General features: G+C 49.3%; 1 protein-coding gene and 1 long non-coding RNA gene across 2 annotated transcripts; one reads left to right on the top strand and one right to left on the bottom strand.

The window, feature by feature from the left end:
• Positions 1-510: 510 nt before the first annotated feature.
• On the top strand, positions 511-2,066 carry ARL4C (ADP ribosylation factor like GTPase 4C). Its single transcript, XM_009910113.2, has one exon. The coding sequence runs from the start codon at positions 726-728 to the stop codon at positions 1,302-1,304; it is 579 nt and encodes a 192-aa protein (XP_009908415.1). The 5' UTR covers positions 511-725; the 3' UTR covers positions 1,305-2,066.
• Positions 2,067-7,667: 5,601 nt separating this feature from the next.
• On the bottom strand, positions 7,668-9,734 carry LOC128897913 (uncharacterized). Its single transcript, XR_008462637.1, has 3 exons — positions 9,529-9,734; positions 8,721-8,941; positions 7,668-8,167 (listed from the first exon to the last, which is right to left on the bottom strand). It is a non-coding gene; the product is annotated as an uncharacterized LOC128897913 (long non-coding RNA).
• Between the last annotated feature and the right edge of the window lie 7,668 nt (positions 9,735-17,402).

Here is a 17,402-nt window from a genome sequence, read left to right as displayed (position 1 = left end):
TTTAGGGGTCTTTCTCCCTCCTCCCTTTCTTTTATGATCTCTGTGATGAGTGACAATGAAAGCGTAAGGACAACCAAGCTTAACCACAGCGGGGAACTCGCTTCCAGAAGACGCCCACCGGGGGCTGTCTTCGGGGCGAAGGGGTGCAGCAGGTCCCAGACCGCAGCAGTGCAGGCAGGAGAGGGGACAGGCAGGCAGCCATGCGGGCAGAAGGAGGAGAGGAGACAAGCGGCGGTACGGGCACGAGGGACGGAACGAAGAAGGGATAGGTAGGCGGGACAGGCGGCGGTGCAGGCAGGAGGTTGGACGGGCGGACGGCGGTGTGGGCGGCAGGACAGGCAGGGGGGCGGGACGGGCACGAGACGGTGCGGGCAGGGGAGGGGACGGGCAGGGGCTGGTGCAGGCAGTAGGAGCCAGCGGCTTAAACAACAGGGGGCAGCGCGGGAAGGAGGGGCCGGGCAGGGGGCGGTGGCGGCGGCGGAAAGCGGTGGCGTGGCCCCACCCCTTGGGCGGGGCATTGCCCGGCAGTGCCCGCGCGCCGCCGCCGCGTGGAGCAGCGTCGCTCGTTCTCTGCTCTCTGCCTGCTCGTCCCGCGCTGCCTGCCCCCTGCCTGCCGCCTGCTCCGCGCCCAGCCCAGCTCATCCCGGGCCGTGCCTTTGCGGGCTCGGCGGCGCGGAGCGGCGGGGATGGGCGCGGGGCTGTGAGGGCGGCGTGGAGCCGTGGCCATGGGGAACATCTCCTCCAACATCTCCGCCTTCCAGTCCTTGCACATCGTCATGCTGGGCCTGGACTCGGCGGGCAAGACCACGGTGCTTTACCGGTTGAAGTTCAACGAGTTCGTCAACACTGTGCCCACCATCGGGTTTAACACGGAGAAGATCCGTCTGAGCAACGGGACTGCCAAGGGAATCAGCTGCCACTTCTGGGATGTGGGTGGTCAGGAGAAGCTGCGCCCGCTCTGGAAGTCCTACAGCCGCTGCACCGACGGCATCATATATGTGGTGGACTCAGTGGATGTGGACCGGCTGGAGGAAGCCAAAACAGAGCTGCACAAGGTGACCAAGTTCGCCGAGAACCAGGGCACGCCGCTGCTGGTCATCGCGAACAAGCAGGACCTGCCCAAGTCCCTGCCGGTGGCTGAGATTGAGAAGCAGCTGGCCCTCCATGAGCTGACCCCTTCCACCACCTACCACATCCAGCCCGCCTGCGCCATCATTGGTGAGGGGCTCACGGAGGGCATGGACAAGCTCTACGAGATGATCCTGAAGCGGAGGAAGTCCCTCAAGCAGAAGAAGAAGCGGTAGAAGCCCTGCAGAGGCGGGGAGGGATGGGGGAGCAGACAAAGGAACCGAGGGGGAGAGAGAACCAAAGCGATTCTTTTTGTTTTAATTGTACTTTTAGTCCTTTTTATTTTCCTTCCCCCCCCCCTCCATTCGAAATGAACAGACAATAGTGGTGATAACAAAGCCGCTCCTGCCAGCCAAGACCAGATCCCGGCTGCGGGTGGGAGCCGGCATCTCCCTTCTCCCACTGATCCTTTCTGTGGACCACCAAGGGCCGGATCCGGACCTCCCGGGTCCCCGGGCCGGGCTGGAGTCGTCCTGAGGCGCGAGACCCCCTCCGTTCTTGGGAACCACCGAGCTTTTGTGTGCGGGGGGCGAACAGGGCAGGACCCTGTTGAAGTGCATTGGCGAGAAGCCCGGTGTGCTTCTGGATCTTTATCATGTGCATTTTGGGGTGGGGAGGGATGGATGATAAGGGGAGGGAGGGAAGGCAGCGCTCGGGTGAAGGTCAGCGGTGAGAGAGCTTCCATCTGCACCCCGATACCTGCCCGCATCGCTCCCCGCCCACCACGTTTGTCTATGGCAAGGAGTGGGTTGGACCAGCACAAAATGTGTGTGTGGGGGCTATGGGTGAGGTGCCACCCCCACTATCGGCTGGTGTTTTAGGGCGCAGAGCAAGGACAGGCAGCCTCCAGCTCAGGGAGGGGTTGAGGCTGCGGTGCCGGGGGTGCTCAGCAGCTGCAGAGTGGTGCTGAGTTTTAAGCTGTTTGCTTAAAAAAAACCCAACCAACCAACAACAACAAAAAAACGACAAAAAACCACATCCCAACAAAAAGCAACAAGGGGTTTGGGGTGAACGCTGCTGGAAATGCGTGTGTGGGGATTGTCTAGGAGTCCCCCTTCTCAAAGGCTTCATTGTGTTGTCTGCTAAAGCAAAGCCCTGAGCAGGTCTTTATCGAGCCCAGGCAGATGTACGCTCCAAGGTGCTATTTTGCTCCAGCTGGGGTGAGACAAACGAGGGGTTATTAAGAAGAAAAAAAAAACCAAACCAATAAGCAAACCCAACAACAACAAAAGGAGCAAGATCCTTGGTCCTGGTCACCGTGCTGGTCAGCGGTCAGTGCAGGAGGTCAGGGCAGCGCTTGCCAAACACGGGGTTGGGGGGTCATGGCAGGGCAGGATGAATGGACGGACGGATGGTTACTGGCGCTGCCCGCTGAGATGGCTGGAGCTTGCAAAAATCTCTGCTGGAAAGGGACTCGGCAGCGCCGGGAGAATGGCAGGGGCGGGGTGTGTGTGTGTGTAGGGGGCGATAACGTACGGGGGTGTTAGTTTTTTATAAAGATTTAAACCTGATTCAAAGCAGAGAGCCCCTTGCTGCCGGCAGTATCTGAGTAGGGCTGCGGCCGCCTCTGCCCACTGAGCGCCTGGGGCAGGGGCAGGCCTCGCCCACGGTCCTTTTGCAGATGATCATTTTGGTACCTGGATGAGACCGGGACCAAAAGCCATTTGCTGTCTGGTTTGGCCTGGGACCCAGCTCTCTAGAGGAGAAACCCAGGGTCCCAGCTTTCCATGCTGCCCACGGGGCAGGAGCAGGCAGCATTCAGGGGCCAAATACCCTGAGTTTTGAGCCACGCAGCCTGGGAGGATTTTCTGGTGATTTTACACCAGCCTTCCCATTTGAAAGCCTCTTCCCAGAGCAGCCAAGGAGAAACCAGCAAGCAGACAAAAGAAAAATGCCCTTCAGGTTTCAGGGAGTTGATTCTCCCCTTGCAGTGATGAGTGCAGCACCTTCCACATAGTGGTGTTTTTTTGTTTTGTTAGGAAACAAATGTTGCACCCACCTAGTGTTTCTCTTGTGGGATTTGAGTTCCCAAAGCGAGTCCTGACTTGCACGCTGAGTAAGTGGGCTGGTCCCATCAGTTCAGGTGGCTCTGTTCCCGCTTCCTTGGGTTTCCTTTGCTTTGTCTTCACCTCCAACACTTCGGTAGTTGCTGTCGAGAGAGAAGAAGAAAAAAAGTATTTTGATGCCACAGAAGCTACATGCATTAACCCTTTTTTTTTGAGAGCAACCCATTTTAGAGGCAAAACATAAAGCTACATTTCCCCCACCAGCTTAAAACCAATCAGGTTTTTAAAATGACACGTGCAGACTATTAGCTGCGGGTTTTGCCTCCTTGCTGTCAAGACCTAAGTCTTGGTTTGGGAAATGCTGGTGTGGAAAGCCTGGTGGTATGCATTTGTGGAGCTCCATCCTTCTTGGGGGTTTGTTCCACTCAGCTGAGCATCCCCTTGGAGAAGTGGCTGGGTTTTGGCAGAACGCTTCAGCTGGTGCTGCACTGGCAGCCCCTGCTCGAAGGTTCAGCTGAGCCAGGTGGGACAACGCTGTGGTGGTGCCGTTCCCACCAACTCTGCTTTCTGCAATAATTAAAAAGACTTTTCCAATTAGTAGCTAATGACTTCTGTGGTATTTCTGTAACGTTTCCCAACCATATGCTGATTTCTCGTGTGTGAAGATGTGTGTTGCCTAGGGTGGGCTGGAAGAAGAGGTGCCTCAGCCAAACGGTGGTTAAGGGGAACAGACTGGGTTGTTACTCTGAAATGAGCTGGGCTTATTGCAAGGTTGTGCATCTTCTCTGAATATGTTTGAATGACTTGGGTTCCCACCCCCTCCCCCCCCTTTTTTTTTTTAAGCAGCTGTCACAAGGTACTGATCTCATTTCCCCAGGTACCTTTGCAGTGTTCCCATCAGTGTTGGATATCCCGCTGCCTGTGTCCTACCCTTGCCATTGTCCATCAGTCTCTGTTCCTCCTGTCTTTTCTTCTTTTTTTAAAAGATGCAGACATAATGCTGTGAACTGAAATAAATTATTTATACAATGAAAGGGCCTGATAAAAAACAAACAACAAACCACAACCAAACAGTGTTCTGCTTATTTCTCTATATCGATGCTGCGTTTTTACAGTTGGTTCTCTGTGCACATTGTGAAGGAGGCTGTTTCTGCCTCCCCAGGGAGAGATGTGGGCACAGTGACAGAGAAGGGACCTGCTCAGGATCACTCAGCACCCAGCAGCACACTGGCACTGGTCTGTTGTGTGGCAGCTCTCTGCAGCATGTATATAATAACATAAGGAAGAAATTTTTTATGGTTGTTATGGTGGGATGCTGGCACAGGCTGCCCAGAGAAGTGGTAGATGCTCCATCCCTGGAAATATTCAAGATCAGGTTGAAAGTTTGGTGTAGGTATTTTCTTCCCTTGCCTCTTTTTATTTGAAATCTATGTGAAAGAGGTGATGACCTTAGCACAGCACTGAGAGGGGAAGCCAGAAAGTTTTGTTTTCGATGGTGTGTTTTTTTTCAGATGCATGGCCTCAGGCAAGCCGTTTTGGTGGCAGAAAGCCAGGTCTGCAGGGGTTAAAGCACCCGGCAGGCAGTTGAGAGCAGGATGCTGCAGAGCTGGAGGCTGCTTCTGCTGCTGGGTGGCTGCTGACACAGGAAACATAGGGTGACATTTTGGAGAGGAGAGCTCGAGCTGGGTGGTAAATGACTTCTCATTTCTTTTTAAAATGATGACATGGCATGCAGAGAGGAAATGAAGAACCCAGTTCGTGAAAGCACAGTTTGGGCAGGGCGTATGAGCACTTGTTCCTCTCCAGATTTGGGCCAGGCTCCTCTCTGCTTCCCTGGTTTCCAGGTTGCACAGTGTCCAGGTGAGACGACATGCTTTGCAGGATCAGAGCTGTGGGGCCCTAAAGGTTTGCAGGACCTCAAAATGAACCCGGAGGCAGTTACTGAGCTCCTATCAAGTCTTGGTGCTTGCTCAGAAGTCACTTGGAGCTGAGTTAGACAGTGATCTGTGGCATTCAGGGGTTGAGCAGCTGAGCACTCAGCTGCCCCAGGACCATGCAGAGAGCCTCTGACAGATGGGTTCCTGTCTGCCACACAGGAGTCGCGGTGGGCAGCATGGTCCAGTCTGGCACTCCTGAAGATGCTTCTAAACATTGCTTTGCACCCCTGGCCCCATCTTCCAGGCAGCATTCAGGGCATCACATAGATCTCCAGGCCTGTGTCATAGATATGAAAGCCCAGGAGTGGATGCTGCAGTGCCTGTGCCTTCTTCTTTAGCATGAAGGGACTTCTCACTGATCCCACTTGGCAGGACGTATTTATGCAGGTTTTCCTGCTGGCATGGTGTTCTGCACATTGGTGGCCTGTCCCTGTAGAGGCTTATCTGTGCCTCAGGGATCCCAGACCTGGATCCTTTGGACACACAGGGGAGCCTGCTCTGTCCTGCTGTGTCCCTGTGATGGAGAAAAAGAAACAGAAGGGTGTAGGCTGTGGGTTTTAGTAGGCTGTGACTTCATGTGTGTGTGACTTTGCAACTGGACGAGGGGGCTGGAGCACAAGTCTTACAAGGAGCAGCTGAGGGAACTGGGATTGTCTAGTTTGGAGAAAAGGAGGCTCAGAGGAGACATTATTGCTCTCTACAGTTACCTGAAAGGAGATTGTAGTTAAGTGGGGGGTTGGTCTCTTCTCCCAGGTAACAAGTGATAGAACAAAAGAAAACAACCTCAAGTTTTGTGCCAGGGGAGGTTTAGGTTGGACTTTCAGAACAATTTTTTTCACCAAAAGTGTAGTCAAATACTGGAACAGGCTGCCCAGGGGAGTGATGGAGTCACCACCTCTGGAGGGATTTGAAAGATGTGTAGATGTGGTACCGAAGGACATGGTTTAGTGGTGACTTGACAGTGCTGGCCAAATGGTTGCACTCAATTTTAAAGGTCCCTTCCAACCAAAATGATTCTGAGATTCTATGATTCTATCTACCCCCAGCCATGTGGTTGGGGGTGGCTAAGCTGGGATGTCTCAGTCTATTTTATTAGAAAAGCCACTGGCTTGCGGGAAGAGGTGGGAGGGGTTTAACTTACTGCAGACAAAGCTCCTTGTGCCTCACACTGCAAGGGTGGACATCCTTCTTCAAGGCACACAGCCTCTCCAGCCAGCAAGTGCTTCTGTCAGCAGGGGGTTTTGTGTGTTTAGGCCGGTTGTCAGGAAAACATTGCAGAAGGAGCTTGCTGACCTTGCAGTGCCCTGAAGCAGCACACTGGTTGTGATTTGTGTTGCTGTACCATTTCCCAAAGCAGGCAGGCAGTTCAGCAAAAAAGTAAGTGATGCTGGAGCTATGGTCCCCAGCCTGATGTCTGGGGACCCATACGGCATGCGGCACCCAGGCCACAAGGAAGTGCCCTGCATAGGGCCAGCCAGGAGACAAAGCAGTAAGGAAGTGGTTTGTCTATAAGCTGCAGCAGATCTCTGCAAGCGTGGTCTAGGAGCAGGTGAGAAGGACCTGTGACCTTTAAAATGGCAGAAAAGGCAGGGAGAGAATGTATCAGGGCTGGGGTCCATCTAGGAACAGCAGGAGATGGAGATATAAGCAGGGATGAGCTACCAATGTGTCCCCTGCCACTTCTCTGCAGGTCCCCTCTCTGAAGGCCACCAAAGGAGGGCCACTGAGCATTCTGAATCTGCCGTCATGGACGAGAGTCCTTCAAATGCTCCCGTGATGGCTTGGCATTTCCTCCATTTTCACACACATAGCTTCATGACATCACCCATGGCCCCTTTTCTGCAGGTTCTCATTCTGCCTTGCCTCTTGGTCAGCTTGTCTCGGCTACATGCATCCTTCTTCCCCTCTTCACCCAATTTGCCTTGTTAAGCTAAATCCCTCTGCTTTATTTCAAATGGGATTTGCCTCCCAAGCAAGTCTCTTTAAAAGGATCATCTTGGTTCCTGTAATTCTTAGGGTGTGGGATCCTTGAAGCTTGGTGTAATGCAAGGAGAGCTATTTCTCTGCACAGTACAAGGTATATTTGCTCAAAGTGTGAGTGGGGTGAGCATGCCCATCCCTTTAAAATGGACTGAAAACCATTACAAGAAGAAAAAGAATCCTACACTGATTCAAACCTGGCCCCTGATTGAATTGTTTTTTTTTTGTGTAGGCAACTCCATCTTAAGAGCTTCTGCAACATGAATCACCCCAAATCACAGGCCACTGCTGTGAGCCAGGGCTGCAGGACATGAAACACCTTACACACATCATTAAAAAACAAACAAACAAACAAAAACCAAAACAGGTAGCACTTACCAAGATGAGCAAAACAGACATTTCAGCACAAGCATAGCCTTATTGAGGGTAGTTTGTGATGACTCCAGAGTATGGAGAGCCCAGGCAAGGAATACTTGCTCTAATAAACCATTCTGTTTATTTCAGCTTAGCTTGTGTTTGCTTCCCTTAGATATTTGAGTGAGATTTAAGGGAGGAAAGCTTGAAAAAAAAGAAAAAAAAAGGAAAAAAAGGGAGATCAGCTCTCCATTAGCTATGTTAAAATACTGGTGGCAGGTGGGTTATGAAGCTTATAAATTACCCAGGAGTTACACCCAACTGACAGGTGACCAGAAATAATCCCTTATGTCTAATGACCCCTCTGTCCTCCCTCCCTGACAGCCTTGACTAATGACATCTTATGGCTTGCAAAAATGCTGCTGCAAGAGGTGAATCTGGGAGACGTGCTGGTGAGCCCACAGCCACGGGGCACTGGAGGAGAAGGACAACTGCCTGCCTGCAGACACCAGGGAATGGGAAGCACAGATCAACTCATCCAGATCTTCATCAACCCACAGATTATATTATCATTTATTATTATTATTTATTGTTATTAGTAATTATTGTTTATTATCTTAGACCAATGGTATCCAAATTTTGCAGCTGGAGAAAGCAATTGGTATCTTGGGGTGAATCAAAAGCAGTGTGGTCAGTAGGTTGAGGGAGGGGATTCTGCCCCTCTGCTCTGGCAAGACCCCACCTGCAGTGCTGTATCCAACTCTGGAATCAGGAAAGACATGGAAATTTTTGTCCAGAGGAGGGCACAAAATTGATCAGAGGGCTCGAATACCTCTGCTATGAGGACAGGCAGAGAGAGTCGGGGTAGTTCAGCCTGGAGAAGAGTGGGCTCTGGGGTGACTTTATTGCAGCTTTTAAAGGGGGCCTATAAGAAAGATGGGGACCATTAATTTTTTTTTTAGTAGGGCCTGTTGTGACAGGACAAGGGGTGATGGTTTTAAAGTAAAAGAGGGGAAGATGCAGATTACATCTAAGGAGGAAACTTTTTACAATGAGGGTGGTGAAACACTGGCACAGGTTGCGCAGAGACGTGGCAGAAATCCTGCCCCTGGAAGCATTCCAGGTCAGGTTGGATCAGCCTCTGAGCAACCTGACATAGTTGAAGATGTTCCTGTTTACTGTAGGGGGTTGGACTAGATGACCTTTAAATGTTCCATCCAATCAGAATTTTCTCTGATTCCATGACTCTGAATGTTCCTCTCGGGTATCACACTGAGAAAGCAAGAGAAACTAGAAACTGTGCCTGCATACTTACCAGAGAGGCAAGTACAGCCTGCTTCCAGCCATCACTTTTCTCCCATGAGGATGAGATATGACACCTCCATTTGCTGCTCTCTGTATTAATTTAAATCTTCTAAGATTAAAAGGTTTTCCATCTCTGGGTACACGTTCAGCATCTATCAGTTGCATGCCACGCTGACTTTATTTTATGAGCTGTGAGTCTGAAACCCTCCAGCCATATCCTCCAAGTTATGGCTGCAAGAGAGAAGTTAATAACCCATTTTAAACTCCCAGCCCCATACCTGTGGGCTTCCCTACATCTACAGGGGATGGTAATGAAGTCTTGTTGGCAGAGGAGATAGCACAGAAACTCCTCTTACCACCATAGCACTGGACCAGAAGTGGACATGCTGTGTCTCTAGGGCTGGAACCAGCTTGGGACCCTTCAGATCCACCCACGCGGAGGTGAAAGTGGCAATGGGAAACAGCAACACAGGGCAATTGTTTTGCTGGTTAATGTTTAAGTAGCTCTTGGAAAGCCCCCTCCTTTGTTGCTTGCACTCTCTAACAAGGGGGCCCTTTCAACTCTTTGGCAACTTCCCCATCCTTTTGCTTCTGCTGCCTGTTTAAAACGTCCAAAGGCAGGAGTGGGAATAGCAATGCTACAGTTTTTGCCATGTTTTCTTGTCCACCCCATTTTCTCCTGATGTACTATGCTCCTTCCCTGCCAGCCTTAGGAACCTAAACCTAAGATTATTTAGAAGGAGGGATCTGTTAGATTTGGTTGGTACCAAGATGACAACAGGTTGTTGGGAAGTAAAACAAACCAAAGAACTACCTACCATCCATATGCAATTCTTGGAGCATGTGCATGGTTGTTCCCCATCCAGCATAGCCATCTCTGCAGAAGAAATGGCCTTTAGCCTTCCCCATACAGCTGCACAGGTCTTTGTCTTCCATGCAAGGCCAAGGAGTAGCATCTGGTGGACCCAGAGAGATGGGGGCACCCTGCCAATGTCTCCCTGTAAACCTCAGGCTAGCCCTGCGATTTGCTGGTTGACTTCTGAGACTTAACAGCTCTGGAGCATCTCAGAGTAAGCCTGGAGCAAGGATGGTTTAAAACTATCCCCCGCCAGTTTTGGTTACAGCTTCTACAAGGCCAGGGTGTATGGGCCTTTGTGCAAGCTGGTCTAAGGGAAGGTGTCCCTGACTACCACAGGTGGGGCTGGAACTAGGTGATCATTAAGGTCTCTCCCAACTCAAACCACTCTATGATTCTGGTACCAAAACCAGCTCTCTTCCCACCCAGCCCAAGCTCTCCTAAGGTGCTGCCTACCTTCATCACAAGGGTATGATGCAGCAGAGTCTCATGATGATTTGTCCCTCATCAGCTGCAAAACCTCACACAGGACAAACAGCACATCTGAGGCTCCTTCCCCAGGGAAACTTGCTTAGAGCAAAGTGGGTGGTAAGTGTTCATTAAACCTCAGCAGCAGCATTTCTTTTCAGCCTGGCTGCTCTGTGTCCCTGGTAACTGCTGGGGTGTAAAGGGTGAAACTTAAAAGTGTGATTGCAGGCAGAGAAATCCTGGTGTGACGTGTTTGAAGAGAGCAGTGGAGCATGAGGACATTATAAACCTGTCAGGAGGTCACCAAAGGGACTGGTTTGGGAAAAGTGAACTCTGCTGGAGTTTTACCATTGTGGCCTGAGGGTTTATAGCTCCTGAGGATTCTCTGAGCTGAGCAGAGCCTGTACTGGCTCTTTTAATGCTGGGAGCTTAGGGTGCCTGAGCAATGTCCTGGTCCCTGACCTCCTTCCCACACCATCCTTACTGCAGGGCTGGAGTCCAGGTGCCTCTTGAGGCAGCAATTGCCACTCCCCACCCAGTTTATGGGTTACTAACACCATGGCTTGATGTTTATCGTGTGGCTACCGATGGGAGACTTGGGTGCCCAGAGCGCCTTTATTTTTAGCTGGAAAACAGAGTGACGCAGAAGGATGAGAGGGAGAAGGGGTGGGGCTCTGTCTGCTGAGACAGCCTCAATATTCAAGCTTCTTACTGTAATTACTTGCAAATAAATCCTCAATATGTTTTTATATATATGTCTATGTATGTTTATAACCAATCCACGTTCCACTTTATATATGTATTTATATATAAAATTCACAGAGGGAGAGTGTACTGCAAGTAGTTCATTAGGTCTTGCATCACCAGGACTCATTTTCCCAAGGTAACCATACATCAGTGCTGGCATGGCAGCCCAAGTGTATGTTAGGAGAGAGACACACTGGGCTAACTTCAAACACAAGGTGAAGCTGGAAGAGCCTTGTCTTCACCAACTGAAGCATCACACCTTATGAAAACTGCTTTCCCCCATCATGTTCCTGTACTTGCCCTCGGCACTGGGGTGAGGTGGAAGCCTCATGCCAACACTGAGCTGACTTGTTGCTGCCAGCTTGTGAGACTGAGGTCTGGTACAGGACTCATCAACTCCAATCCTTTTAAGAAGCCTTCTTGTCTGCTGGCTAAGCCATGGCAGGGCCTGGGCAGGGTGAGGTGTCCTTTTGGAGGAGTCTGTTTGCCTGGGCAGATCACAGAATCACAGAAACATTCACGTTGAAAAAGATCCTCAGGATCATCAAGTCCAACTGATAACCCTGCTCTACAAGGTTCACCCTTAAACCATATCCTCAGGTACCACATCCAAATGACCTCTAAACACATCCAGGCTTGGTGACTCAACCACCTCCCTGGGCAGCACATTCCAGTGCATGACCAGACAGTCTGTGAAAAAATTTTTCCTAATGTCCAGTCTAAACCTACCCAGTCATAGGTTGAGGCCATTCCCTCTTGTTCTATCACTAATTCCCTGTGAGAAGAGACCAGCACCAGCCTCTCCATAATGTCCTTTCAGGTAGTAGTAGAGAGCAATGAGGTCTCTGCTCAGCCTCCTGAGAGGACAGACTCAAATTTCCACTAAGCCCTGAACTGGGAGTGCTGCAGTGGAGCTTTCCAGGCCAAATCATTGCCTACTCCTGGACAGACTCAGCCCTGCGGGGTCGTGTCTTGGTGGTCAATAAAGCAGAGTGAGAGAGGCCTCACTGGCATCTGTAATGGAGATGTTTGGAAACTGTCCAGTGCTCCTCGTCCCTTGTCATCCAAACCTGAGAATTCATCAAAAATCAGCCATTTCATGGAAATGCTGATGGCAAAATGCTACTACAAGGGTGAAAAAGCAGCAAGCTTGTGCATTTTCTTCACTGCAAAATTTTAAAGCTACATTCTGTTGTTAAATGTATATATATATATATAAAAAACAAAATCTACCTCAAAATCCAAGTGGGGCACAAAGGGAGCCTGTGCTCCACAGTATCTCTTCCCCACCTGCACAGCATCTCTGGCTTCCTCCCACTGGGGTGATGCTCCTCATGAACATCTCACCCCAATACCAACAGGTTCTCTGGTCTCTCTGGGAGGTTCTTTCATCTTCTCTGCTATGGCTTTTTTCTCCCTGGGTATCCACGATCTGTGGTATCAGTAGACCAGAAATCTGAGGAAATTCTTGGGAGCAGAAATGGCAGCAGAAGAAATCCTATTCCTTTTTCCCCTGCTCCCAACCTCCTGCCCCATTAGAGCTTCTTTTATGATGAAATATGCAGAAAATTGTTGGGTTGCTAATGATTTGAACTCCTTCAGTCAAGACAAGACTTGGCTTGCAAAGAATGTGAATAATTTATCTGAAGATAATAATGAGAGGGAGAACACAAGGAAAAAGGAGTTTGTCTTTCATTCCCCTTGGTGCTGCTCCCAAGGCTTTGCCCTGCCCAGAATAGCTATTCCTGATTATCCCAGATGGGTTATTTACATAGGGACCTTCTTGGGAGCCTTCCTTTTTGCTGTAATGCAATCCAGCATGGGTGTAATTGCTAAATAGGAGGGGGGAAACAAACAAATGAATTAAAAATACCCAACAATTTTTGTCCCCAGATTTACCCTAAACCTGTATTCTTTTGCATCCTTGCATATTCTGGACTAGCTTTTCTCAGTAGAAGGTCCTGGTAACAGTGCAGTAATCCAGCTTCCAGTTCCAGCCTTGTTAGCACAGTGACTCACTCTCAAGAAAGCTCCTTGTGTTGGCTAAAACCAGAAGTCCTGACACCACTTTTTTTCTTTCTTTCTTTCTTTCTTTCTTTTTTTTTTTTTTTTCCCCTGAGAAACCCTAGCAAGGGCAAATATTTGGCTTGTGGAAAAATATCATGGCCAAAAAAACCCTCCAGATTTAATATTTGAAATGTCAGGGGGGTTTTTGACTGCAGGAAAATGCCTGGGAGCCTTACGCTATGTGAGGCAACTTGGAGAGGCAGATTCATTTCTTGGTTCTGGGTAACATCCTGCAATGCTTCAGTGGGCCACAGGCATAAAGAGAATTGCAGATCTACAGCTCAGCTACTCTTTGCAGCAGGCAGGGAATGTTGACAAGGAAGGGGAAAGTGGAAGTAGGAAACAGAGACTCCAGTGCATGATGTGAGCTCCCAGGACATTTCTAAGGGCAGATCATGAGAAGTCTACTCCTGCTGTCAAAACATAGCTGAAGGCAAGGAGGACCAGTAGCAGTTAGAGCTGAAGAGGTAATTCTGCTTAAAGAGATGCCCTTTTTGGTGAGTGGCAGCTTCAAGTCTGATTCATAAAATAATGCAGGGAAATTTCTAAAAAGCTCAGTCTTTATTTCCACACACCCCACACCCCCCCGCCCCCCATCTCAAAAGGGACTGATCTCTTCCTTTTCAAAGCAAAGAAAGGTTAAGCCTAAAAATCTAAATTCCTCGATCCATCCTCACATTGCTGCTTCTCTTGCCCTGTCTTGACCTTGCTGTTCATTGGGTCACTCAGAAAAATAAAGCAACTTACCTGGAGGTTTTCTCTGCTTCCCATCCTCATCAGCTGTCTTTAGCAGAGCATAGGAAGGGAGTGAGCTTGGTTTACTATCCCTGCTTGAAACTTCCTTTAGCCAGACCCCACATTAATGGCAAAACCCCTAAGGGTGATGTCTTGCCTGAGTGAGAAAGGACAGAGAGGGAGCTTTGCAAAGACAGGGCCTAATTAAGTTGATCAAGTTGCTTGGTGCAGTGTTGTTAATCAGAATGCAACATAAGATGCTACTTTGTCAAAACTGGTTCAGCCCCTTGCATAGATCCCTCTTCCTTCCTTTCCTGGACACTGTTGGGGCAGGTGAAGATGGGAGCAGAGTTCTGCTGAGGCTCATCTATTTCTGGGTGGCTGGTGACAGTGGGGAAGGTTCCCCAGGGTCATCCCAGGTGTGCAGTGAGCCCAGTGGAGAGGACAAACAGAGCCCACAGTGATGCATGGCTTAGAGCCCACGGTCTTGACTTCAGCCCTTGCTCAGACAAGCTGGTGTAGGGCTGTGCAGGATGGGCACAAAAACATGCCTGCAGATAACTTGACTTTAATTACTATTAATGACTTAGTTGTGCTCTCCACGGCCTGCTTAAGACAACCACATTAATTGCTCACAAACAAGCTCTGGACATGTTCAAGATGTAACAGAGACAGCAAGTCATTTAAACCTCATCCCCTGCAGGTTTGGCCTCTTGTCATCCTCCTTTCAACCTGCCACACAAGACACTGTTTCTGGTGCTCCAGGGTTTCTGTGTAAGTTTTCTGATAATTTTTCAGGTTGACCTGGTGGCCCAGGGTCTTATTTAAGGGTGCTTCTATCTCCTTGGGGACTATCATCAAGGCATGGAAGATCACTTCCAACAGCACATCTCAAGCTCTGTGACTCAAGGCCTGGAGGCACAGAGGAGTCTTTTCCCTACTCAGGTGCTTCTTTTTCAGCTCACCTGAGAATTGGCTTTCAGTCATCAGGAGAAATGGAAAGCAAGAAGAAGGAATGAAAGTCCAGGAGCCTTGCAAAACCTTGGCTGAACTGCAGAGAAGTCCCTCAGTCAGGCTGGATGCAACAAGTTCTGCAAGACAAGAACAGATTGGAAAACTCAGTTTTGGGTCAACAGTGCTCAGGCTAGGGCTAGCATCTTCAAGGGAAAGCAGCAGGTGCTAACTGCAGAAGAATTAAAAAGAAATCAACATACAAAACAAAACACTGGGAGAATCTGAAACTGATACAGGCTCCAGGCAACAAATTCAATCACTATCACATTTACCAGGCCACACTGGTCTTCAGACAGGATCTTAACACAGAGTGGGGCAGGGGGGGGTGGGTGTGGAAGGGGAAGCAAACTTCAATTCGTACAGGTGAAACCAAGAAAATCCACAGTTACAGCACCAAGAGACACATTAGCCAAAACACAGGAAAGCCACATGGCAACCATTCCAAAGATGAGACAGAGGAGGATATAGAGAGCATCAGGGCTTGGACAAGCTTCTTGGTCCAGTCACCATGAGACTGTTTCAAAAGAGCTTTCTTTTGGCTTTGCTAGAATGCCCATACCTCCTTGCACAGTCATGTTAACACCCCTTCAGCAGCAGCTGCTGCTGGAAGTTAACTGTGCCAGGAGACTGGAAAACCTACCACTGAGTAGCCTTTAGCCCCTTCATCATCCATCATCACTCCACTTCCCACCTCCCTGACCAACAACAGGACAGCCAGAAGGAGCTGGGAAGGGTTTCATCCCCACTGCAAGAGTTATTGCATCAGCATCCAAAAGAGAGGCATGTTTGAATCAATCTGATGATTCTCATATCCTCTCCTCTCTCCCCCCAAAAATAGCTCTATTAAAAGAAAACAAAAGCAGAAATGTCTCAGAGTCTGGGCAACCTGACAGTTTTAGAGTCAGCCCTCCTCAGGAGCTCCTTTTTGGATCAGCACCTTTGGTGCAGGCAGGGAGGAGCAGATTTGGCAGGGGGTGCGCAGGGGTGTGAGTGCACATGTGCGCCTGTGTATCACACCCCTTTCACAACCCATATGCAGTCACAACTCTCGGCTGATGCTGTTCTCCTAACATTGACTCAATCAGTCTCAGTTATAAACAAAGCTACCAGAAGGCTCCCTCTCAGGAAAGAAAAATGGTTGATGGGGGGGTTCCCTGAGCCTCTACAAGCTCACTTCTGTCAGCTCCAAAAGCACGTCAGGCAGTAATTAATCACTTCAGGGTATTTGCTGATATGTAATTACGTGCAGAGAAAGGTTTGGCAATACAGTTTTCCATCAGTCATCACTGCATATCACTCACGTAGGCTAGGACATCTCATAGCTTGGCTGCCAGTTATTTCCAATACTAGTTTCAGGTAAACTCTTAAACCCTCAGATTTAATTTCCAGCATTTCAAGCGTTTCATGTCACATTCCAGTTCTAAACACCTCCAGCAAGATCCTCTCCTGCCCAGCTGCACAGGAGACTGATTCACAGAGTGAAGGTTTCCAGAGTCACACTTGGTAATGTGCAATGACTTTAAGGGCAGCGTTTTATGGGGGGTGTTTTCTCTCTGGGCCGTGTAGAGATTTTCTGGTGCACATACCCTTGTCCGTGAGGCTGTGCAGAATCCATCCCACACTGTGAAGCAGGGTGTACTTTTGCAGGACCCTGCTGCTTGCTTTGCCTTAGGAACAATACTGTGATTGCCACTCCTGGGAACTTTATCAGGAGCTTTGTGGTATTTAGTGGTTTAGCAAAAGCTAAAGCCCACATCCTGGGGGTAGCTTTGCTCACGGAGGAGCTCCGCCTTCCCTCTCAGGTGTCAGAAGGAGAACTTGCAGCACCATGGGTGACACGGGAAATAAAAAGGAGCCAGTTCTTAACATTAAACAAAAAAAAACCCTAAAAAGTAAGCCATGAGTTCTATGCCAGTTTCAAGACTTTGCAGTAGTCTGACTCATGATTTTTAATCTTCCTTTTTAATTTGAGGATGTAAAGGAGCCCTTTCTACCTGCACATTCTTGATGAAGTCACAGCCCTCTTCCAGAAAAAAATGAATTGCATAGCTTTCCTGCAAGCTGTGGCATGGCCCTCAGTCTGTGCCTGTGTGCTGAGTAGAGGCTCAGTGCTTCACCAGTGCCCAGCTGCCCAGCAAGATGCTCTCTCTCTTCGCATGTGGCAAGTCCCTTCTGGTCCCCGTCATGATGTGTCCTTGTGGATTTTAACTCTCTCTGGGAGACTTTAGCTTGTCTAACTCTGCCTGCTGGAAGTGGTTTTGTTCCTCCTAACAGTCACGTATGCAGAATTTGCATGCAAAGCCTTCCTAAGGAGTAAGGCTAGGGAAGTCATCTAGAGAAAACACAGGGTGACTGCAGTAACCAAAGCCCAGCAGGCTGGGGTTTTCCACCCACAAGGCAAACAACAAACTGCTGGCAGAGCTGGAGATAAAAGCATGCTTTCCCAAAGGTCTGACTTTGTCCATATCCTCAAGCACCCTGCTTCTGAATGCAAAGAGATGCACCCCAAAACTGTGTTTATAATAAGTATAATCAGTCTCCTGAGGATGAAACAGAGAGCCATGAAAGTCCAAAAACGCCAAGTTAATCATGCAGATTCAAACATCACATCACATGCTCTCTTCCTTCTATACAAAGGAAAAAACCCAAGTCTAAGCCCTTAAACAACACTGAATGTGGGATGCTGTTTGGAAACCCATGTCAGAAGAGGATCTGTTAAGACCCATCCCAGACAGCCTACAAACACAGACTGCTCATTCATGGCATCAGAGACACCAGACACAAGTTTGGCCCTAAAGCTTTGTT

The sequence above is a fragment of the Dryobates pubescens genome, chromosome 2 (genome assembly GCF_014839835.1).
Source record: "Dryobates pubescens isolate bDryPub1 chromosome 2, bDryPub1.pri, whole genome shotgun sequence".
Classification (NCBI taxonomy): domain Eukaryota; kingdom Metazoa; phylum Chordata; class Aves; order Piciformes; family Picidae; genus Dryobates; species Dryobates pubescens.
This window is presented reverse-complemented; position numbering and strand designations above follow the sequence as displayed.

Excerpts from the sequence above, each read along its gene's own strand:
- ARL4C (XM_009910113.2), top strand. The coding sequence starts at position 726 with ATGGGGAACATCTCCTCCAACATCTCCGCCTTCCAGTCCTTGCACATC.